The sequence below is a fragment of the Aedes aegypti genome, chromosome 2 (assembly GCF_002204515.2).
Source record: "Aedes aegypti strain LVP_AGWG chromosome 2, AaegL5.0 Primary Assembly, whole genome shotgun sequence".
Lineage (NCBI taxonomy): Eukaryota > Metazoa > Arthropoda > Insecta > Diptera > Culicidae > Aedes > Aedes aegypti.
Genome location: NC_035108.1, coordinates 320574179 through 320599493, shown reverse-complemented (window position 1 = coordinate 320599493; position 25315 = coordinate 320574179). Strand labels below are relative to the sequence as shown.

Genomic DNA, 25315 nt, shown 5'->3' with positions numbered 1-25315 from the left:
GGCTGGTTGATTTCCATCTTCCGCAGTACTGACGAAGGCATTTCCTCCGTTGTCCCGTCCTTCACTGCCTGTGCTCTCAGCGCCATTCAGGTGCTCATCGAAGTGCTGCTTCCACCTTTCGATCACCTCACGCTCGTCCGTCAGAATGCTCCCATCCTTATCCCTGCACATCTCGGCTCGTGGCACGAAGCCGTTGCGGGATGCGTTGAGCTTCTGATAGAACTTACGCGTTTCTTGAGACCGGCACAGCTGTTCCATCTCCTCGCACTCCGTCTCCTCCAGGCGGCATTTTTTCTCCCGAAAGAGTCGTGTCTTCTGTTGCCGTTTCCGTTTATAGCGTTCCACGTTCTGCCGGGTCCCTTGCTGCAGCATGACCGCCTGCGATGCGTTCTTCTCCTCCAAAACCTCCTGGCACTCCTCGTCGAACCAATCTTTCCGTCGACTCCGTCCCACGTACCCGATGTTGCTCTCAGCTGCATCGTTGATGGCTGCTTTTACTGTTCTCCAGCAGTCCTCAAGAGGGGCTTCGTCCAGCTCACCCTCTTCCGGTAATGCAGCCTCGAGGTGCTGCGCGTATGCCGCTGTGACATCCGGTTGCTTGAGCCGCTCTAGGTCATACCGGGGCGGCCGTCGGTACCGTACGTTGTTAACGACGGATAGTTTTGGGCGCGGTTTGACCATCACCAGATAGTGGTCAGAGTCAATGTTAGCGCCACGATAGGTCCTGACGTCGATAATGTCGGTGAAGTGCCGACCATCAATCAGAACGTGGTCGATTTGCGATTCTGTCAGCTGTCTAAAATCGAATACTATTAGTTTTTCAACACATGGTGAGCAATTGAATGAATCACATTGAAAAATATGTGATTTTTTTTAAACATTTGACCCCTACTTCTTCATGGGGTGGGGTAAGTGGATCAAGTATTATTATCATTTGTTGGCAGACTACATACAAGAAATTGACCGGTATAGACCTGAGTGAAAGCAATGTTTCAGAGAATTCTTTACGGATTCAAATGATTTTTGGTCAGTTCACTGGCCCACATATCTAGTTTCTAGAAGTGGCCATAAGAACTCGGAAATATTCCTGTAGCCGGACTTATTCAGGTGGGTCACTGGGTCAATTCTAGTAAAAAAGGGCTGTATTTTGGGACATGCCAAGTTACTTTTATTTATTTGCAATGACAGTCATTTTATTTGCATAAATCATTAAGATCTGATATTCAACATTATAAATGAAGAGTTTTGCACAATTCAAAATATACCGGATGTAGCCATTCGGTCGTACTTCCCGGATGAATCGGCTACAGATTTGTTGGATACTAAACCGTTTCAATTCTCGAAAAATAGAAATCAAACATAATGGTGCACTAAAATGCGTTCCCATAAGCTTGGCACAGATGTTCAGATACCAATTTACCACTTTATCGTAAGTTTGAGGTGTCCCGGGACCCGAAAATGGTAATTTGTAGGATTATTCAAATGCAATACTCATTCGTCGTATCAAACATAAAATGTTCCACTACAGCGGATATTCAAACTTACCTGCAACATAGATTCATTTTCCAAGTGTATTTTTGTGAAAGCTGTCATTGTTTGTACACTTGTACACCAAAAATGCAATAAAACTACTGTATTTCGTTAAATAACTGCAGTTCAATTATCCACATTTCACTTTTTCACCGAAATCGCATGGACGAACACGATTTGAGAGAAATGATTAACGATCGTCACCAGTCACATCACTTTACGATACAAGTTTCTTCCCGCCCCCCTGTGTGACTTACTTCGCCTAGCACCAATTTTCACTATGGAAAACCTTCGTACTTCTTCACTGAAGGATTTCATTCAATCACACGCCGTTAAAGTTCTATAATTCACGAAATTTTATGAAATTTCCTCAACAACCGCGTAAAATTGAGAATGTAAACAAAGTTCAATCCGTCGTACAGAGAAAAAAAAAAAAAAAGCTTGTGCGCATCAATTGAGCTCTCGCCGAGCGGTGTCACGAACACATGCGCTAGATCTATATATTCTAGTAAAACATTTTATTATACCGTTGATATGTTGTGTTTTGACCACTCAATATATCACAGTAAGCCGTAAGTTATGTGACGGATCTGGAAACTTATTGCGACAGAAATGAAAACGATACGACGGATTGAGAAAACGGAAAGATGCATTTTCTTTGCATTATTTCCAAAAAGAGATCAAGATTTATCAAAATCTTATTGTACAATGCTAAAGCCGTTTTGAGAAAGAATTGTTTGGCATCGGTTTGTATCAGCATCATTCACTGCAATACTGGGAAAATTACAGTGCTCACTGATCAATGCTAAATACGATGGATACTAGCACATCACCCTATATGGCGGGATTACCGTGCGGGATCGAAATCCGTTCACCTAGGAAATAAATCGAAATCCGTCCTCTCTATACAAAACAACTATTTATATGAAGTATACGGATTTTGAGTCTTTACGGATTTCGGTCCCTCACTGTATTCAGAATTTGTCCCAGCAGTAAATTTGGCAATAACACTCGCTTGTTCTGGGGCAGTCGTGATCCGACCAACGGATCCACGCTGTGCTCAAAACTATGTTGTACGGCACGCTATGTACAAACCAGCAGATTATAAAAAATGAATGTACCTCAGATTTTTTTCCTCTGGAGTTCAGTATTTGGGTTATATTTTCATAATCGGAAGGTTTTAAAATATCCCTGTTGGAAGCAGTGTTTACTTTACATCAGCTTCAATGCTGTAATTATTTATTAAAACTCATTTCAAGTACCAATAATTTATAGCTTACATGATAGTTCCTAAATCGACACTTCTAGAGACACATACTCCCCAACCGACTGATTACTATTTCTATTCACGAAGTATAAGACTTCTAGATTACAGTGTCACCAGTTTCACTGAACCAATCTTTAAGCTGTCGCAATAATCCCATTGGGGAAACTTTGATTATTTCTACTTTTTAGCTATTTTTTTCATAAACAGCCCACGCATTTCATTCCATACAAAATGTATGGAAAAAAATTTTTTGTGGGCTTCGTGGCCGTGTGGTTAGTGTCGTCAGGCAATGAGTGCATCGTGTCATGGGGTGTAAGTTCGATTTCCGCTGCAGCCATGAAACTTTTCGTGAGGAATGTTTCTCGGCTATACCATTGGAGCATGCTTGTCCGTTGTCTAGTGTTAAGTTACAGTCTGTGCAGCTAAATGGCTGAAGACGGTGTCCGTGTCTTTTTTTTTAAATCTTCTGATTATGAAATTATAGACCAACTACTGATATCTAGCGGGTAAAAATCCGAGGTACATTCGATCTCCATAATCTGCTGGTTTAGACATAGCGTGTATGGCGGAACACTAAGATTGAAGTACAAAAATTCGCGTTTGTTATTTTGCAGAACACGACTTCGTGTTTAATCTAGTGACCGTGTGTCTGTTCAAAAACCTCAACATGAGAGCGATCAGAAGAACATTTGTGAACGCTCACAGAACATGAGCGTTCAAAATTTGTGTGAGGAGTGGGACGTTTCGCATAAGGACGATTGGCATAATGGACATTTGAGAATTACAGTTAATTCTCCCTTACTCGATATTCCATATCTCGATATCGAGTTAGATAACCATAGTAAAAGTTGGTTTTCATGGCTAACTCGATGATCCCTTGGATCCCAGTTGCACTGGATTTGTGTTCTGTAACTCGATAACTCCCTAACTCGAGTTAGGGAGAGATGACTGTATATGCCTTCTTTAAAATGCTACCTGTTATTCTATGAAACTATTTTATAAAAAATTATGCCAAACGTCCTTATGCAAAACGTTCTTATTCGAAACTTCTTTATGCGAAATGAGTCACCCCCATGTATTTCAGCTGTTAATGATAATTATTTGAAAAATAATTCAAACAAAAAAAAATCAAACTAGAAATGCATGTTTTTTTCTCTGTTTCGGGTAAGGTGAGAAGAATCGACTAAGGTGACAAAAGTTGGGTTGCTTCCATTTGAGATCAGCTTGTCGCAATTCATCCGACTCGCCAAATCCGCCTGAATGAGAAAAATAATAGCAGGAAACTTTAAAAACCGCAAGCAACGCAATCACTGTGTATTAAAGACAAAGTATCACTCTATAAAATAATCTTTAAAATCCCTATTCAAGTGCCCTTCTGGCCAAATAGCATATGCTTCTCAAAGCAATCAAATTCTTTTGGACCAAATGTTCATTCGACGAAATGTCCTTTACACCAATTGTTCTTTTGACGAAACGGCATTTAAACAAATCTCATAGATTCATTGAAAGCATTTGCAAAGCACATTGTGCAGAGAAATGTGGCATCTGGAAATATTCTTTTACTTTTTTTAACTTAACTTTACGTCTGTGCAGAAATATCAGCCGAATATCAACGACTGATAAACAACCAGCAGAGATAAAAAGTGGAATAAAACTAATATGAGTTGCATGAACATAATGGTAATTTTTATTATGATTGTTATAATGTGTATATCAGTCTATAACGTATGGTTAACTATGGTGCAACAATATAGAAACAAAACAAAACAAATCGCGTTTATTTTTTTTTGTTGTTGTACAAAATTATATTGCCAGTACAGACGAAAGTCGTTTTGAAGTAACAAAGGATTGTAAATATATTTTTAAAATAACTACAGAAAGCGACGGATAACAAACGTAGTCACGATCTGAGACGAGAATCGCGATGATGGTCTTCTTTTTCTGTGATTGCTGAGTTTTTTCTTATAACTTTCTCTGCCCATAACTGCGTAACAGTCACATTCGACATTTTTGACAAATTGGAGTTAATACCGGGGAGAGTCCTCAAATGATAAATACTTTTGATCATTTTACTAAAATCTGTGAGTTTGTTCTAGAAAATTCGAAAAAATACCAAGTTGTATTGTCACATTGGCAATTGTAACCGCATAACAGTCACATTGAGATCATACATGAGCCTCATAATGCAGTAGCAACGAAATTTCTATCAGAATTATTTTTTGACTGTTCACCCAATATGCGATATAAGTTGTGCAAAATGTCAGCCTCAAAGAAGCTCTTTTGAATTCTTAATGATTTTTTGAAATTTTAATTTCCTCCCATACTGCCGTAAAATGCAAACTTGGTATCCCATTTACTCAATGCCTACTTTTGTCGAATGCAGTTCTGTGTTTATATGAATCATGCGTATTTAAGAATTCACAAATTCCTCAATTTTTTGTCACTTTCAGAAACAGTTTTAGGGTAAGTGTTCCCTTAGTTGTGGGTGTTCCTATAGTTGCGGTAGTGCCGTTTTCACTGATTTTATTCCATTAGCCACAGAACCTACACTGCCAATCGACGTATTGGCTTGTTGATACACGGAATAGTTGAAAAGAGTGCCCAAATTGCTTGAAAACTGATGAAAACTCACTAAATTTACTAAAACTGTTCTTGCTTGTACCAATAGTTGCGGTAAAGTGTTCCTAAAGTGGAGGATCCCATAAGAAAACAACGGATACCGCAACTATAGGAACACAAATTTAAAATATACCGCAACTAAAGGAACAGTGTACCAATAGTGGAGGTATTATTTTTCACTGACATGCCGTGGATTACTACGATGAAATCATTTTTCTCATTAAGTCAATGGCCGTTACTTCTCGTTACAACATCAACATGTGCATTAATTGCGCTTCTTGAATTAAGGCGGTTAAATGAAGTTCAATCGCGCTTAGTACCTCCACTATTGGTACATCTACCCTATATCCCACAATTTTAATAGTTAGTTTTAATTCAGCTGTTTAAATACCTTTTCTTTTGTTCGTGGTAACAGCAATACTGTTTCTGATCGAGTTCAACTACTCAAATATGTTTTTTTTTCTTTTGTGGTATACCCGTGTCTTTTTTTTTTTTTTTTTGGCATGTCATTCTTCTACATTACTATTGAGAAATAATGAAGTAGCTGTTATTCATACTTTTCTATTTTAGGTATTATCAAAACTTCCGTCAGCAGAGCTCAGATTAGAGATGAGAATTTTTACGTAATAAGGTAGCAAAAAAGTACGTTTACAATTGATGGCCGTTCTTCATTCACCTTTGTATCTACTCTCAACATGCAACATAAACGTCCCATGTCTGTCCCAAACAAAATCCTTTGATCATACCGCTGGAGTTCCTTGAGTGAGTAAAAGTATGTGTGTATGAAACCGAACATCATCCAGTCGAATCACGGACTATTTCAAACCCCGATATACGAACGCCAATCGATAGGCGGCAATAAATCAGGACATAGCTTCTAATAAATTCCTGCCGTGCCTTATAAAGTTACAAAAATTGTTTTTAATTGCGGGAAGAAGTAATTTGATGTCAATCATTTTCTTGTTCAGTCACCGTTCAGTCAGTAAATACACGCAGTCCGCCAAAGGGGCGCATCTTTGGGTGATCATTAATCTGTCGTCGGCGGCTCTTGAAGAGATAACCGCGAGTAGGACAATAAATGGAAAGCTTGTCGCACTGAATGTTTGATACCGACTGTGATCACCTGCGATATGGGTGAAGATGATCGTCATGATCACCCGTTTTTCAGCCAGCCAGCCAGCCAGCAGGGCAATCAATGTCGGGTGGTTATCCGCGGTTTGGTGTGATAAAGGCGGTGCCCAGGTGCTTTGATCTGATGCGATGACGATGCGCCAGGGCTGATGACAGGGACTTTAACGTGTTTTTCGGTATCAATCAACCACACACAACCTGTCGAGCGAATCGATACATCAATCGTCTACGTTTTGTAAGACATTGACCGATGATTTGTGGTGAAGAAAATTTATTGCTCTGTTTATGAATCGATGTTGGGGCATTCTCAAGCTATGAAACGGCGAAAGTGTTTCATCAAGGCTACGGAACTCTCCACTCCACGCTATGAAGTGTTATGCGTAGAGTCGGGTTTAAAAGTTGAGCAATGATTTTCATCAGATCCAGCCAATTTGTATGCTTTGCGGATGACATGCACATTGTGGACGAACAATTTAGAATAACTCTTAATTCCGTGATAAGAAGGCATTACGTCCCCACTGGAACGGAATCTGCTTCTCAGCTTAGTGTTCACTGAGTACATCTACAGTTATTACTTGGGGGATTTTTTTGTCAAAGTTGCCCTATTCGCATTTGTATATCGCGTGATTTGTTGTTTAGTGTTCTAATACCATCTATTATTAATATTCTTAATTTGATAAAAAAAAAATGTTTATGATGCATTGCTTGGCATTTCTATGAACCAATACGGATTTCAAATTTTGAAATATGATATTTGACTCATTCGAAAAATAAGATTTGTGGCAATATGAACGAAATAGATTTGCCTAGAATTGATCATAAATTTTCTCAAACTAACGAGCTTCCTAAACTATTAGAAAGCAGATTTCATGCTTCTCAGAATGTGAGCTGTTATCTGTCATAAATCAGAATTTGTGATTATAATCAATATTCGTTCGATAATAGAACAACCAATATTATCCCCAAGAAATGCAATTTATCGCCAAGCACCAATTGAATAATAATTAGCTAGCGCTGTTCGCACAATCAAGAATTCAACCCTATCTGTTCGCATCCAGCCCATTCGTAGTCAGGTTGCCAGGTGCCACATGCTGTTTCGAAACGGGAGTCACATTACCAGGCATAGCAGAAAGTTTTATTCAAGAAATGAAAAAAAAATAACATGTCGTTGTCGCCCATCTTTTGCTAACCACGAGTGGAATACTACCCGCTGATTGTGTAGAAAACGTCCAGCGGAAGAGACGGAAGCGCCACACTCCAGACAGGATCCCGAGCCTCGCGACAACAACGCCTTTGTGCAACATGTTGGACGACGACCATCCGGCGGCGCACATTGGTTTCTTTTGTTCTAGGAAGCGGTCATAAATCATCTTATACAAATTTATGTTTCTGTAATGTCGACTGGATTTTCTTTAATAACCACCAATCAATCAATGAGGAGTCCAAGATTGCTCCATACTTCAAATAAAAAATATTTGCTTTTCGTAGATAATTTATCCTTTTTTCAAACAAACACTTTTCTTGCAACTTTTCTCTCGTTGCTGAACTGATATTTTAAATTCAAATCATCACACAAATGTGATTATAACATGACTACAACTATGTAACTATTCTTCCGTTCTTCCAAATCTAGTAATGATTTGGATTGCCACTTTTCCCAAAATGTCATTTTCCCGAATGTCAGCCCATTATCCGGAAAAGTTTTGATTTCTCCAATGATGTCCGGTACTGAGGGACCTCCTACTCAAATTGTTTAAAAATTCGGTAAAAAATTGAGTTCTAAAAAAACAGACTGCGGAAATCAGCGCGTTGCTATGATTGAAAATTTAATTAAATATCAAACAATAGATAATGATAAAAGCATCTAGAATTATGCTTGTTTTGTTAAATTATTAGTAAAGCCATGTTTAAGTGTGTTACACATTCGTTGCATACTTCAAAGCATTTAGGAAGTCTCTAATGTCAACCATTGTCTTTATGATTTTATGGAAAACATGAAATTCTACTCCATCCTTCACGGCCTTCTTTCCAAGTATCCAACAGAGACGTGTATAAAACTTATGTTTATATATTCTTAAAATTATAATTGATTCACAAAAACAAATGCAGTAAAAACAAGAAAAATGTTCGATATTTGGCCTATGAGTGATAACCACAGTGCGGCGGCTGCTCGGAGGGCCAGATGAGCGAACCGATGGGCACCCCGAACTCGTATCACTTTAATTTATTTATAATTCCTTAATGATATGATATCAATTAATTAAATTGAAATTAATGGTTTAATTTTCATAATTGTATGTTTTACGATGATGAATTTTTAATGTTGGTTCTGGGTCCGAGTGTAGGCATCGATGTGTGTTGTATGAATCCAATTGAACCGAAAGGGCTTATCATCTTACACCGGAGCTGACTTCGCAAAGGAGCGATGGGTGTAAAGTAAACGATCCAGCCGATTAAGAGCTCCGGCGGCAGAGACATCCCCCTGGCTCCCCTTTGGATTGGTCCGGTGCTTAATTCTGTGGCGTTTTTTCCCACTTTGTGTTGTGTCTTTACAACCGGCTGAATTAAATGTTACAAGGTGTCGAGACAGTCAGCCGAAGTTGGAAGTCAACGGAGAGAACCGAGAGATGGGACGCCATGATCATGCTTTCGTGAATTCACGCTGGTCTGTGCAGTTATTCTCAGTTTTTTTTCGCGAAAAGAGTTTCCATTCCACTGGAACTAAGATGGATGACCGCCTGTGGTGGAAGAGGGGTTCCGGATGCGGGGAAAAGCTGAGCTGAGCAAATAAATTATGATTTTTTCTTTAATGGCACATCGGCGAAGTGGTTTTTAATTGCTGCGAGGGGTAATTATCTGATTAGGAACCAGTTTTCCGAGCGCCAACCGGCCGAAGTGCTACCGACGGGTGTTGTCTCCGACGGCTTCGGACAGATCAACGAATATAAACAAGCGGTTTTACATGAAATTTAACGTCTTGATCAATTGCGTCATGTTTATTCATAATTGAGATTGAGCTAATGCAGGAAGCGTCCTGTGTAAAATATGACTTCAATTTGAATAGTATTGAAAAGGGGTTTTCAATATTTCTGTTCTTTTTACACAGAGAAGGTGTACCAGTATTGTGCAGAGTTACTTAGACACTTCCATGATTCACTTTGGCATGGGTTTTTTTTTTTGGTCGGATTGTCTGAAACTTTGCAATAAGAAGCACTTCAATAAGACGTATATTATGGCCAAACATGAGCTCGGTAGCTTTCAAAAAACCCCACTGCCGAAGTGGATCAAAAGTGCCACAATTTTTACGGAAAATTATTTTCTATTATTTTATGTGCATATTTTGAAGTTCCTGAGAATGTTTCCGTATCTTGTTGAAGCGATTTGATGACCACCAATCATGCCAATTTATGTCCATAAACGGCATATATTTTTGGAAGGTAAATACTGGTACATGGCGAACACCGGTACTCTTGCCCTACTTGTAAATGGTAAAATGTACCCAGGTAACTAATAAGCATTTGAATAAGCCGTAAATCAGTCTTCTAATTGCATTCCATATGCTAACTTCCCTAGTACAGCAGAATGATTGCTTAGCTGCCTTAAAATATCAAATGGACTGCAATTCAAAAGTTTTTGACTGTTAATAACAGGCCCATGACAACCATACATCGATACACAGTGTTCTTCGTAGCCAGGATGTCCCGGGCGATAAGTGAATATCGCCCACTGTCAGTTGTAAGAACTGTGAAAATAAGGACCATTGTTTTGTTTAATTGTTTGCTATGGTTTGATTATCAATTTTTGATATTGTTAAATCAGCTAATAATGTGCCAAAAAGTTGAAGCACATTCAACATTTCGATGGTTTTGGAAGGAGAGCAAACATTAAAAGGCATCCTGCAAGCCTCCAAGCAAGCAATCAGTGATTTGATTGCGACACTTGCTCGATTATGGATCATAAACATTAAACAAAACTTCGCATTCTGATTGCACTCTCGATTCGAATTACCCGAAAATGAGTAAACACATGGAGATGTTGACTACGCTAAAAGTCGTCCCGTGCCATGGGCCTGGTTAATAAGCATTCCAAATGCACAACATGTTTTGATTTCCGAACATTTCAATTGCTTCTATACTGCCACAAAACTGCTAAGAGAGGCGAATGTTTTCGTAAGCTACCAAACTGTCATCTCTCTCGTTGGCCAACAGGGCACCCTTTTCCGTCTTTCAAGAGGAATCATGAGAACATAACTTTATGATAGATGATGAATCAACATTTGAATTCTTAAAAAGGATATTATGATCATTGGAATCACATTCAAATCTGATAATGTGTTTGTGTAAACTTTTAATCACGCAGAGAGAATTGTTGAAACTATATTAATTTCTTTAAAATAAAAGAAGGGCAAAACCCCGTGTACAGTCGATTTATGTGAGATTCTTTGTAAAATATTCAAATTACTTTTCTACATTTGTCACATTGGTGTAAACAATATCAAAAAAATATGCGTAACTTTTTCTACGTCCATTTTTTATGATCTTCTAGAATGACAAGAGAGGGTATGCCGGTGGCCTACATGAGCGTCTCGTTCTTGCCCATCACTATCGATCGACCCGACACCATTCCTTCTCTCTTTTTCTACTATAACCAATAATGATATATTTAACCAACAGGGGAAAGATCCTTCTCACGTCAACACCTATTTCATTCGATCGCAAATTTTTGCAAAGCAAGAGTGAAATCCTATAGAAGCAAAGTTTAAGTATTGTAAAAATTCTACGCGCATTACCTTTTCATTTATAGCTCATCCTGTAGCGCGGCACACCACACATCACCACTCATCAATCGTAGGGTCATAAGTTCGAATCCCAGTGGAATGACTAAAAGACGAGAATATCACCAAACATATTGGAATAGAAACAGCAGCGTTATGAGAGGAAGACGAAAGTATTAATCGAAGAGAGAGAGAGAGGTACACAGAAGATGGAAGGAGAAGAAAGAGAGAAAGAGATATTTTTTGTTTTGCTCCAAGTGAGCGTTACGTTTTAGACGTTATCATTTTTGAAAGCCGGATACAAAATTTCTGAAGGCTTTGCATTTAAGCAGCCGTATATCGGGCCAAAATCTGCATTATGGTAGCATTTAAAACGCATACACAGCTTGCTAGCATTAAATGACCTGCGGTAAAGGCGCATATACTGCCAAATGAATGCTTTTTATGTACTTAATGGTTACCTGGGTAGCTTCTATAGAGTGTCCCAAAAAGAATGGGCACGACTTTATTATACTGCCATTTCGAGACTAATACGGATTAAAATCTATTATTGTTTTAATTATCAAGAGTAGATTTTGAATTTTGAGCGATTTTTCCGTTACCTGTTTGTTGATGGTGTTACATTTCTGGAAGCTCTTCTTATCAGTTTTGCACAAATCGCGTTATTTTAGAGCGACTTTGTTGTACGAATTTTGTGCTGGGTCATAAAGTACCATGACCCCACAGTTATGGATCAAATAGTATGGAGTCCAACCTATAAAATTCAATAAAACAACATGGAAAACGTAAAATGGTAATTTGAAAGCACGAATCGAATCGTTTCAAATTGGAACTTCGGTTAGTAAACTATTTTGAGTATAATATTTACATAGGATTGCATAAAAATTAAAAATTGTATCGGTTTCTGAAAACCATATTATGGATCAACGTTCATATTATGGATCAAATTGTGACATATTACGGATCAGTGCGCAAAATTAAGAGATTTTCAACTCAATGCATATGTATTGCATGTTTTGACGAAAGTTAATAATGCGTCATATATTACTGCAAAAAATAGCAGTGTTCGAGCTGGAAACAAGGGTAAAATGCCTTTTGTTTGTGATGCTGCATTGTAATAACTGAGACATGAACTGTTTTCGCTCCACACCCAAGTTTTTCACCCATTTTTGTCGGCTAAAACATGAAATTTACAAACCTTGATGTTTTATTAGTTTTATCCTTAGTGCTATTGTCTGAAAATGACGAATCCAATGCTTAAAATGGCAGAAATCGAGATTCTTTTGAAGTGATCCATAACCGTGGTAAACAATCATTTCCTGATCCATATTATGGATCACTAGTTAGAAGTGCTAATATTCGATATTTAGAATCAACAATCGAGAAAAATGTTTTCCAAAGATGAATTCATTCTCAATCGAAACGAATGAGTATGTTTTATGCTATAAAATTTAAATTTTACCACCTGTGCACAGCTGTGGGAGCTTATGAATGCTGACGGCACTTCTTACAGAAAACGAACATATAATGATAGCTGTGTGGTACCAACTAAGCATTTGTCAAATACACCACTATTTAGCGGTTGAACGTTGTGCTTAACACTACAAATGGTAGAAGACAAATAGTATAACATGGGAAAAATATGTTTTACGTCAACTTTTATGTTTTGAGCGAGTTATCCGATGTTGAACGCCAAAGTGATCCGTCACTGTGGGTGATCCGTAACTGTGTGGGCATGGTACGTACAAGAAAAATCTGAAAAATATATTTATAATTGCCGATACGATGAATGATTAGACCATTACTTATTTTATTGGAAATTATGAACTTTAGAATATGAAATGTTAGTAGACACTAAAAAACGATTTCAGCTGTGGTCGATTTTGTAAAGAGTCAAAACCAAGCCCGTCTATATCCAATAAAATATGTAAAAATCTAAAATTTGTGTTGCCTATCCGAATGTACAGATATATGACATAAGTAAATTCGAAATGAAATAATATTATTTATACTGAACCTACCTGAAAAACTATGATTTCTTGAAGTTATCGTATGAGAGATAATTTTTTTTTTTTTAATGTTTACCATTTTTTATATGTGTAGGCTTTGCTAGGCCAAATAAAATTTAAACAAAAATTCTTGTGGAACGTCTCAGACAAGATGTACTTGAACTCACCACATCGAATGATTTTGAAAAAATCATTCATTACTAGTTAAGTTATAACAAAACACAAAACTAGGGTCTGTACTGCCTAGATAAGAATTGATTTTCTAAAATAAAAAAATTAAATCTAAAAGATTAATTTTTCAAATAAAATTGTCACAGCACCATTTAAAATGCCTCAAGGAAAAATAAAATCATAAATATATTAATTTGTTTGAGGAAATATTGTGATTCTCGTTATCAAAGTCGTGCCCATACTTTCTGGGACACCCTATACTAAGTAACAGTGTTGTGAAAAACTCAATTTCTCACAACTCACGCTTGAGATTTTTCACGCGTGAGTTGTTAATCATGCAACTCAGCAGTCAAAAAATCATGGATGAGTTGGCTCACCTTTTTAACTCATTGTCTCGTATTTCCACAGTTTACTCACACACGGCAATAGTTTCTTGTTAGTCTGGTAAAATAATAGTAATCCTTTCTAACGTAAACAACAACATTCGGGTTTCACGAGTTTTTGCCGGGTTTTGCAACTGAATCATTTTTTACGGTTTGAGTTGATTGAGTTGATTTTGCATCAAAATATCAAGCGTGAGATTTACGAAGCAGATCTCTAATGAGTTTGCTCTCACGGGAGAGCGTATTGATTGAGATTTTGAGTGTGAGTCTATCAACACTGCTAAGTAAGAACAGTTTGTCAACTTTTTGAGCGCTTTGTTAGGTTTTTCGGTGCCATTGTTATATTTTCATATAAATTATATTGAAATTTTAAGTCAAAAACTTCAAATCAAGTTTCGTTGACATTCCTCCTAGGGATTTTTTTAAAAATTGGTCTAGAAATTCAGTATGACCTTAGGAATCGAGCTCTGTACTCAGATTTGATGGACAATTTTTTTTCCATAAAAACGGTCTGTCAGGGCGCCGTGTGTATGCCTGTTATAAAAGTGTCAATATTATAAAATTCAAATAGTGAACTTTTGCCCTACCGGTAGGGCATAAGTTCGTTTAAAACAATCAATTTTAAAACTGTTATTACTAGAAACGCGTTGTTTTAACACAAATTGTTGCCAATATTCATTTTGTGGTATTTATCTCTTTCCATCTGATATTGTTTTGTGGAAATATTGATTATTCCACTAAGGTCGAACATTTGGCCCACCTTACTCAATGCTTTTTCACTTTGCAAACGACCGTAATCTCATTGCAATTTATCGATGGATAGTAGTCAAAGCTTTTGTTCAATTGAAGGATCGACGAAAAATTCGACCATGAATTCTACCAAAACAAAGACATGATTGCAGGTGAATACAGATACACAGATGCAGTGAAGAAACCCCTAAACAAACAATGCACATATTAACTTCAATTTGTTTAATGATAATTCTCTCTGATAGTAGTAATCAGAGCTGTTAAATGTCACGAATTTCACGTGACTTTGACATTTGAATATTGCTAATATCATCGATCCCCGTGGAAAAAGTCATCGGAAAAGCATTTTTCCGGTGACGTTTTCCAGACTACTATCGGTTGGCATTATGTGCTGATGTGATTTTTCGCATAGGAGAGTGCTATAAGCATTATAATTTTTCCAAAATTTTGACATTCCACAGCACTGGTAGTAATTAACATTTTCTTATAATTCAAATATTAGTATGGGTAGTCTATGAAAGTGTGACAATACATAAAGAGATTTGGAGATTTCGGTATTCAGTCACAAATCGAGCCCTTAAGAAGATCCCAATATCTGGAGCGAAATGTTAGCAATGCAATAATTCGAAATAATCCACCAACCTCAGTCTAGAACTGTGGAAGTGGTCTTAGAACACTAAATAGATAAGCAGACTCTATCAGCCAGACGTACCAAAAAGTGCTTTAGTTTTGGACACTGAGCAGGCGCTTAGAACGGTCCGGACAGATCCAAAATGTGCTGGGATTGTGGAGGAACAGGTCATCTTGTAAAAGACTGCACGCCGAGGCAAAAATGCATGCTATGCACTCCAGAAAATTGAAACGACCACCAAACGAGTGGCTTCAAATGCCCTACCTAAAAGAGCGCGATAAAAGGCCAATGTTAATGGAGATAGTCCAGATCAATCTGAACCACTACGATATCGCACAGCAGCTGTTGTGGCAATCAACGACAGAAAATATGTGTGACGTCCAAGCAGCAGTACGAGACGTCTGCTAGCAAACGTCTAGTCATCGATTCAGAGGTATGAAGTTGCTGCTTGGGGCAGGGCACTGGAAACATAGCGGAACCGCGGAAAGCTGAATAGAGTATTTCGGCTGATGACAGTGCGAGTTGCGAGTGCGTATAGAACGATAGAACGTCAGATGATGTATTCGTTATAGCCGTTATGATCCCCATGGCGAGTAGACCAAAGGGTGTCGGGCCGTGATCGGAGTAGGCTAGATCCTCCGTCAGGGACTAGGCCGAGTAGTTCGAGCGTCACATAGTATCGGTGATGGGTAATCGGGGCAACTGCGAACCGGAAGCCTTCCTCCACCGGAATCGTAAGACTGACCTCGGCACCAAACCGACCACCATCGAGTCGGAATAGGCTAGATCCTCCGCCAGGGACTACCCAGACAATCAGAATGTACATATAACGAAATCACCTTTTGCGTTATGCGATGCTTAAATGCGCAAAGTTTCACATATAAGATGTTGCGAAAAGGCCTTATGCGTACAAAAGTGGAGGCGATATACGTGCATATTTTATATGATGAAAACTAACATGTAATGCGAGTGTGTAAATTTTATTGCGAACTCGTTTGTACTCTTATGCGACTTAATTTATGATAACAAAATTGATTTGACAGCTGCTACGGATTGATCCGACTAACTTTGTACGAGTATACGGGACGAAACGAAATGTACGTATGAACTCATAAAAAAGCGTTTTATGCGAGGAAACTCATCGACCAAACGATATCATCCACCATGTAGTGCGGGTGTGATGAAATTTGTGTAAATAAACGACTTTGTTCGTAAACTGTTATGCGACTTCTGGTTGTCTGGGTAGCTGAATAGATCGCGAAACAGCACCAGCAAATAGTCGTCGGGGCCTTCGGTACCGAAAACTTCTCTCCACCGGAATCGCATGACCGACCTCGGCATCTGCCCGGGTAGCATCGGCTCGGGAGATCTTCCGCTGTCGGAGACATCTTCGTTGAAGTAGAATAGATCCACCATCGAGGACAATTTTGAGTAGTCCCTAGCGAGTCACCGGCTTGAGTCGTCGGAGTGCCAGTGAACCGGAAGCCATCCTACAGCTGGAATCGCGGGGCCAACTTCGAAACTCTACCGGCCAAAAACGGAGTAAGAACAACGCTTAACGTTACCTGTTTCGGGAGATGTTCCTCTGTCGGGGTGGGTACTCGGCGTATCGATCACGACGAGTCCCCGGCTTTCGGTCGTCGGGGCGCTTGCGTACCGGAAATCACCCCTCAACCGGAATCGCAAGACCGATCGTGGCATCTCGCCCGATGAACATGACGAGTTGCGCAGTAAAGTACAGAGACCGTTGAGTAATAGAGCGTTGAGTGCGAACCACAGAGCCTAAACCTTATTAGAATCTCAGATATCTGAGGTATTCTTCAGTGGGAATTTTTTGCCTAGAAGAAGAAGTTCAAATGGCCGTATGCTGTGGCACGATCCCCTCCAATTGCTAGATTTTCACACGTACTAATGTGACAAATCAATGATCACCGTGTCAACCGGCTTGGCATGATCACCACGTGTAAGCACGATTACTTGCGTACTCCGCAATCGCACCTACTCCGGCTCATTCATTAAAAATCGCTTAATTCAGCGTAAAATTTGCATGAAATTAGCATAAACGAAACCACCGCGCGCGGTTAACGCTTGCCCCCGCCCGGCATGTTCCTCCCAGATGGAATCCCTGGTCCCCTCACATGCAACTAGTGTAGGTGGGATTGTTGATGTTGCAGTTGTCGCTGGGAATCAAGACCCCCTTGGAACTTGGATCATGCAAAGTTGTGGTGCAGTTTCATAGGGACACTCCCGTGCAAAAGTTTGGAGTCACCGTCTTAGAACATAAAAAAGTGTTTTGTTTATATCTCTGGGATACACGTCTTATTGAATTTGATTTTAACCATATTTGTGAATCTGTTTTACTAAATTTTATTTATGTGTGTAATCTTTGAAAAATTTTACAACTCTAAATATAAATTTAGTAAACAAGATTCGTAAAAATGTTCGATCGAAATACCTGCAAAATAGAAAACTCTTTGTCTTTCAAATGAGTCGTAAAAAGTTCCGATTAAACGTTTTATCACAGAGATGTGGACAAAACACTTTTGTATGTTTTAAGGGGGCGACCCAAGACTTTTGCACGGAAGTGTATAGTTGTCTGTTTCGGGAAGGAGATTGCGGTGAGTTTACAGTGTGCATAATTCAATTATGCAGCCCCGAGCAACAACAAGTCGTTATGAATGAAATCTTCATTAAGAGGAAATCTACTCGGGCGCACTTTGGTGTCCAGTGCGCAGCAGACAGACAAGAGCTGGTGTCGGGGATCCGTACTACCTATCGTAAATTGTAGCTACGTGACAAAGTTGGGTCTTGTTGCTCTAGTTTTTTCGTTTTTTCTTTATAGCAAGTTGTTGTTTCAACTTGGTTGAGCCATGGCAGCATGTTTCCATTCGTCGAAGGAGAGCGATATGAGCATACGGATAAGTTTTCCTTAAGTGAATTTGCATGTGGTCTGCTTGTCAGTTTCGTACATGGAGTTAAATTAAAATCGACTTTAATGACACTTGTTGATGTTGTCTTAAACGCTGGTGGCTATTACGATAAGTAGCAGCTTGAAGAATGGTATTATGCAAATTTATGTTGAAGCAACCAGACAGAGGTAAGTTTTGTAACTTATGCTGTACTGTTACATCACCACCCAGCAGATCATCATTATGATATGCATGTATGAAGAACATGTCGAAAATCTACAAAAGTTTTATTTCAATTGTAATGAAACCAACTAATAGTTCTCTGAAAAAAGAGAGGCCAAAAAAATAATGCAAACGATAAATTCGAAGGCTGAAGATAGGAAGATGGAAAGATAGGAAGATAGGAAGATAGGAAGATAGGAAGATAGGAAGATAGGAAGATAGGAAGATATGAAGATAGGTAGAAAAGAAGACAGGAAGATAGGATGATAGGAAGATAAGAAGAAAACACGTATAGCGGAAAAAAGTCGTGCGATCAAGTATTTTGTGTATTCCAAAATGGCCTTTCAATATTTTGAAATATTATCATTGATATAAATTGTAGTTTAGCTGTTTGTTTTAAATTATGATCTAGAATGTTTTGAATTGATCTACAATTATGTTCTTATATTTGTAAATGAGCTGAATATTGAGAGTCTTTGAGAAACATTTTCAATTTCACAATACTCAATTAACCCAAATTTCTCCGTTTCACTCCACAGCACGCACCATGTTCACCTCGTCAACCGTGTTCCCATGGGTCAGCAGCGATATTAGCCACAACGGTACACAAGAACTGTCATCATCATCGTCATCCTCCTCATCACCTGGTAGTTACCACTTGACGGCATCGTTGACATTGCCGGTCACCTCCAACGGAAGCCGACTGCAAACATTCCGCCGACAACGACGACGAACCATAACCGTCTTCGTCTACCGCAACTATCGTGACCAACCAAGGGGGCTCAAAACGTAAAAAAAAAAACAGAAGCCCACAACCTTCCGCGTGTTTGTCGGGGATCTTCGGCAGCGCAGCAACGCAACGCGACCAACATCAATCATCCGATAATTAATTGACACAGTTTTACCTCGGGTAATTTATGGTCCACCTTTAAACACCCCGTGGGCACAGAGTAGCACTCATATCACATACAACCGACAACAACAACAGCTACTCCAGAAGACTAAAACAAACGGCTCGCGGAGAAAATGCTAAAGGATCTCATAGCGGCCGAAACGGTGACACCTGAAAAATGTGCCGGATGTGGGATATCCATAAGAGATCGGTAAGTGATGATGGTATTTTCACTTTTGTGTGTGCTCTCTTGCGGTCTTGTGGTCTCTCGTCCCGGTTGGAATCGAATTTGGGTTGTTCGGTTCCTCTTGGATGCTTCGGTGACCGCATCTTCGCTCCCGCGCGAAATCGGGTAATTAGTAATGCGTCGTACGTGCTCGATTTTGTAGCCGATAAGCGGCAGAAATATATCACGTCACCCTTGTTGAAGCTATGGTGCGGTTATATTGCTGAGGAATCGGAAATAGCGGGAATATTTTAGCTTAGTATTAAATTTAAAAGTTCATTGTTGAGCATACTTCTCGAACATTTTGCACACTTGGTAGACAGACAATCAAGATTCAGATTCAAAGATTAAAGAATAGCCTATATTTTAAACCGGTCATTCTATCTACGGAACGAATATCATAAGCATGAATTTTTAAGCTCAGAACCTAAACTAGTGGATGAAATTGTGGAGGTATACCTTGAATAATTTAAATCTGTATGTATTCTGAAAAAAATGAGGGCATCTTGAGAAGAATCTTTGTAAGAATTTAAGATGCATGACTTAAAAATTTCAGGACGAAAATGTTCAACACACTCTTAAATAAATTCGCGAAGTAATTTCTTGAGGTAATCCTGGTAGTTTGGGACACACTTAACATAGTATATTCTGCGGAATACTTGGACAATATCATGTGGAATAGACTGATGCAAATTTTGAAGTTTTTGCTCCCCTATGGTTAAACGATGTCAATTATGATGAAAATGATCCTCCCAAAATTTGAAGTGATTCAGAAGAAATTTGGTTGTGCACATGCTATTTGAAATTTATATGAAAAGTACTATGGAAAACGCAAACCTTTTGTGTTCAGTCCTCTAACTGCTCGTAATAATAATATATGGAAAAGTGAACACACTCTTCTCGTGTAAATTCTTCCCAACTACAACTTCGTCGAAGACCACATTTTGATTGGATGTCTGGATAATTTGTTATTCTTGATTCAAAAGTTCAAACCACGATGATGATCATTCAATTACCTTCAGAGCACCACTGCTTTTTTGCTGTAGAACATAGTAGCCTGGATTACTTTGATCTATTCTTCCCGCCAGGAGCACCACTGCAGTGAACAAATTCTTCTTATGTGAAATCCTCCCAGCTACAACAGTGCAATGTTGCCTGCTGAGCAGTTAGTTAAGCATGTAAAATGCAAACCCACTTTATGATGATGAATAACAATTTATCCTGACGTCCAATCAAAAAGTGATCTTCGGCAAAGTTGTAGCTGGGAGGATTTTACATAAGAAGAATTTGTTCACTTTTCCATAAAATATTATGACGAAGAGATAGAGGGCTGATGACAAAATATTGGCGTTTTCCATATAAACTTCAAATGGCGTGTGCACAGTCAAATTTCTTCCGAATCACTTCAAACTTTGGGAGGATGCTATTTACTATAATTAAAATCGTTCAAGCATAGGGGAGCTAAAATTTATTTTGATTATTTTGAGAGAAATATTTTAAACAAAATTTCTGGAATACAGATTTTTCTTTAAATTTTAATACATTTCTATGAAATGTTACAAAGTTTTTTGAAAAATTCTTTCGAGAATTTATAAATGGACTCATTTTAGAGATTCACTAATTGATTTCTACAGACTTTTCCTCGGGAATTCCTTTTGGGGAAATTTGCTGATTTCATCGAGGAATTTCTACAGGGATCTCTCTTATTTTTTTGTGAATTCCCCCGGGAATTTCAGCGACAATTTCCTTTAAGATTACTACTGGAACTCTTCCAAGGATTCCTATAAGAATTCAAATACGAAGAATCCTCCGCAAGTTCATCAAGCTCTTCCTGCAGAGAAATTCCTCTGGGGATTTATCATAGAATTTCTCTGTGGATTCCTCCGAGAATACCACATAGGATTCCTCTAAAAATTCCTGCCCAGATTTCTCCTGGTTTTCCTCCAGGGATTACTTGGAGAGTTTCTCCAGGTATAACTGGAATACCTCCAAGAAATTTCTTTGTGGATTCTTCTAGGAGTCCATTCAGGTATTCTTCATAGAAGTCCTTTCAAGGATTTCTCCAGAACTTCTTTCAGGGATTTCTTAAGTACATATTCTGGGAAACCCTCCAGCATTTGCTCCATATATTCCTAGCAGAATTGCGGTGTTGATACCGCCAGGAATTTCCCCAGTGATTCACCTATTAATTCCATCAAAAATTCCTTCCAGTATTCTCCCTGAATATTCAATATTGCCCAATATTTTTTTTCGGTAATTTTCGGGATTTTTGAATGTTATCCAATCTAGACATTTTTGCAGTTACTAATTTTCCAGGCAATCTTGTTGGAATTTCTTCAAAGATTCCTTCAGGATATTCTCAAGAGGTTTCCTCCTCCATAAAATCCTACAGCATATTAGTCAGGGATTTCCTCCTCCAAGAATTCATCCAGGAATTCTTTGCAAGATTCCTCCAGGATATTTCAGGATCAAGGAATTCCACCAAGCATTCATCCACGGATTCATACATAAATTATTTCAGAGATTATTCCAGAGATTTTTCCAGTTATACGTCCAGGAGTATTTTTCCAAATTCCTTTCGGGGATTCCTTCATAAATTCTCTCAAGCATTCCTCCAGGAGTTCGTACAGGAATTCTCTTGGGGTTTTTCAGAAATTCGTTTGGAATTCAAGGATTCCTACGGGATATTTTCAGGTATTTATCTAGGAGTTTCCGGAAAAACTCTTGAACAGATTCGTTAGGAGGTTCCCGATGGATAACCTAGTGGAACGCTTATGGCATATTCTTCAGAGGTTTCCTCTTCCAGTTATTCCTCCAGGATATTCCAGGATTGTTCGAGGGATTCCTCAAAGCATTTGTCTAAAGATATCTAGAGAAATTCTTCCAGTAATCAGGGATCAGGGAGTACCAGGGATTTTATAGGTTTTTTTTTCAGGATTTTTTTTCAGATTTCCTTTTAGGGATTTCTTCATAAACTCTTCCAAAGAATCTTTCATGATATTCTTCACGCATTTCTCTACGTTTTTTTCAGTTATTTGTCTGGGGATGTTTCTACTTATTCCATCAGGAATCTCTCTTATAATTACTACAAGGATTCTTCCGAAAATTTATCCAGGAATTCGTCCAGATTTTCTTCTTCAAGTACTAAATTTTTTCTAGCAATTTATTCAGGATTTCCTCCCACACATTTCATCCTCCATGATATCATACAGGAATATCTGAAGGATTTTCCGGAGAACTACATGAAGGAATTCCTGGGGAAACTCTTGGAGGAATCTCTAAAGAAACTCCTGGGAAAATTCCTGAAGCTACTCCTTGAGGAATTCCTGAAAATAATTCTAGAGGAATTCCTGATGGTACTCCTGTAGAAATCCCTGGAAGAACTGCAGGAAGAATCTAAGGAGGAACTCCTGGAGGAATTCCTGAAAGAATTCCTAGAAAAATTCCTGAAGGAATTTCAGGAAGAATTCCTGAAAGAACACTTGGATGAATTCCTGAAGGAACTTCTGAAGGAGTTCCTGAAGGAACTTCTGAAGGAGTTCCTGTAGGAACTCCTGGAGGAAATCCCGAAGAAAATCCTGGAGGAGTTCCTGAAGGAACTTTTTAAGAAATTCTTGAAGAAACTCCTGGATGAATTCCTGTTGCAACTCACGAATCTCTGTAGAAATTCATTGAGGAATCGATAAAAGAATAAAGATGAGATGGTCGGCGTTAAGTCAGAGTGGACCAAGTATAAAACTTGGGAAAATTGGATTATTCTGCCATTAGATGCAAAATAACGTTATCTCCATTTCACTTTGATCCGATTTGATGAATGTTGAAAACTGAGAGAGATATTTATCAAATTTACTCTGGATGATCAATAAAAATCAATAAAAGTATGCAGTCAGAGTGGACCAAGTGCTTTATACCATAACAACGAAAACGATCGATGCGCTGAGAATGTCTAGAAAATGCAAGACATTTCAAGTTATTTTCCAGATTTTTTGACATGGAATGATTCTTCTTCCCATCCATCAATAGAAACTCATAAACATGTCATAATTCGATGGATCTTATTTTGATATCTGGCCATTTACCGTATTTGAGTAGGTGATCAGAAATTGCAACAATTTCTGTACAGACAGAGTGGACCAAGTGTCAAAAAGCAACAAACTGATTGATTATTGCATTTTTTGAGTCGATTTCAGAATTCGATAGAAGTTTATGTTAGTTCTATGGTGTATGTATGGACTGTCCTAGAACCCGCTTATTGGACCAGTATATTTTGGTCGGTACTCAAGATTTTCATGGACTATGTGCACTTGGTCCACTCTGACTGAACGCATATTTGAATATTTCTGGTCTTCAACGCCCTGACCCTTCAAAACCTTAATTTCCAAGGTATCGTAATGCCACTGATTTTGAGATTGAAGATATGGATTATTGAAGAATTTACGATAGTGATGTCGAAGGGTCTTGATAATATGTTCAGCTTAAAGATATGCACCCAGTTTGCCCACGCAAGCATTAAATGATTGTTCTTTTTCTTGAAATTGTTCAGTCAGAGTGGACCAAGTGCACATAGTCCATCAAAAAATCGTTCTATCAGAGTTTCGGATTGTGATTTTTCATGTTTATCACTTCACATTATATTGCTTGAAAGTAACACAAGGATGGGTAGAAATATTGAACCAAAATTTTACTGAGATAAAAAAATACAAAGCGTTGAACTTTGAGCCCGTTTTTCTCAAAATATGAAAAATGTCACTTGGTCCACTCTGACTTAACGCCGACCAGATAAAGATAAAACAAATCCCTGGAAAATTCCTTCTAGAATTTTGGAGGAATTCCTGGATAAAATCTCTAAAGAAATACTTTGAGGAATACTTAAGGAACACCTGAAGGAACTCCTATAGGAATTTAAAACTATGTTAGTCTCACTCACAATTTTTTGAAAGCATTACCAGAGATTGAGACGACCGAACAAACACCAAAGGATTCCCAAAATCGATAATTCCGCAGCTAATCTTAAAGTACTGTATCAACTAAATTCTTAAGGAACTTACAATATTCAGCCAAGTAAATCACTGTATATCCATGTAATCCTGTAACAACCTAAATTTCCAGTAGGGGTGATACAAATTCAAAAAGTAAAGAGAAAAACTAGGAATACGCCAATAATTTATTTAGAGAATTAGCATGAAATTTAAAATTTAACGTTCACTTAAAAACGTTCTTCAAGATTATTTTTAAACATCTAGAGATATTCGTGTTGGTGATTTTTTTATGAGTGTTTGGAAGAATGTTTGACAATGTTGTGAAGAATGCCTGTTTCCTCTAGGGATGCTCCTTGGACAATAAAAAAAACCTTATGAAATTTCGATGGGAGATTCTACAAAAAAAACAGGAATAATTTATGATTTACTATCAATACAGAGATCCCATGTGAGTTTGTAAGTGGAATACTTTAGTTTTCCTTAGACGAATCTTCCAAGAACCCCCTCTGGAAACACCGGGAGAATTGTTCATTTTCTTCTTATTCTAGAGACATTTATTTACGGAATTATTTTGAAGTAATGTGTAATATCCTAATATGATCCGGTGGTCGCATACCTCAAGGAACATGGTTCCTCAAAATGATCCAAAATTTTTGCATTAACAACCGCAATGCTTACACCGTAGATGAAATTTTGCACAGTTGTTTGTGATCCAAAATTGAATTCAAACATTTCGATCTGGCTTCGTCAGAAGACCCTACTTCAGTAAAAAAAAAGTTATCGCAAAAAAAGCAAAACTGTGCAGGGCTCTGTTGAACACGT

General features: G+C 38.3%; 1 protein-coding gene across 2 annotated transcripts in view; it reads left to right on the top strand.

The window, feature by feature from the left end:
* The window catches only part of LOC5570966 (LIM/homeobox protein Lhx9), a 135022-nt gene that overhangs the window by 4078 nt on the left and 105629 nt on the right, over window positions 1-25315 (top strand). For both annotated transcript variants that reach the window (XM_021845796.1, XM_021845797.1), the window contains exon 2: window positions 18936-19499. In XM_021845796.1, the coding sequence (XP_021701488.1) occupies window positions 19423-19499 (77 nt within the window). In that variant the 5' untranslated portion in view covers window positions 18936-19422. The remainder of the gene's footprint in view (window positions 1-18935; window positions 19500-25315) is intronic.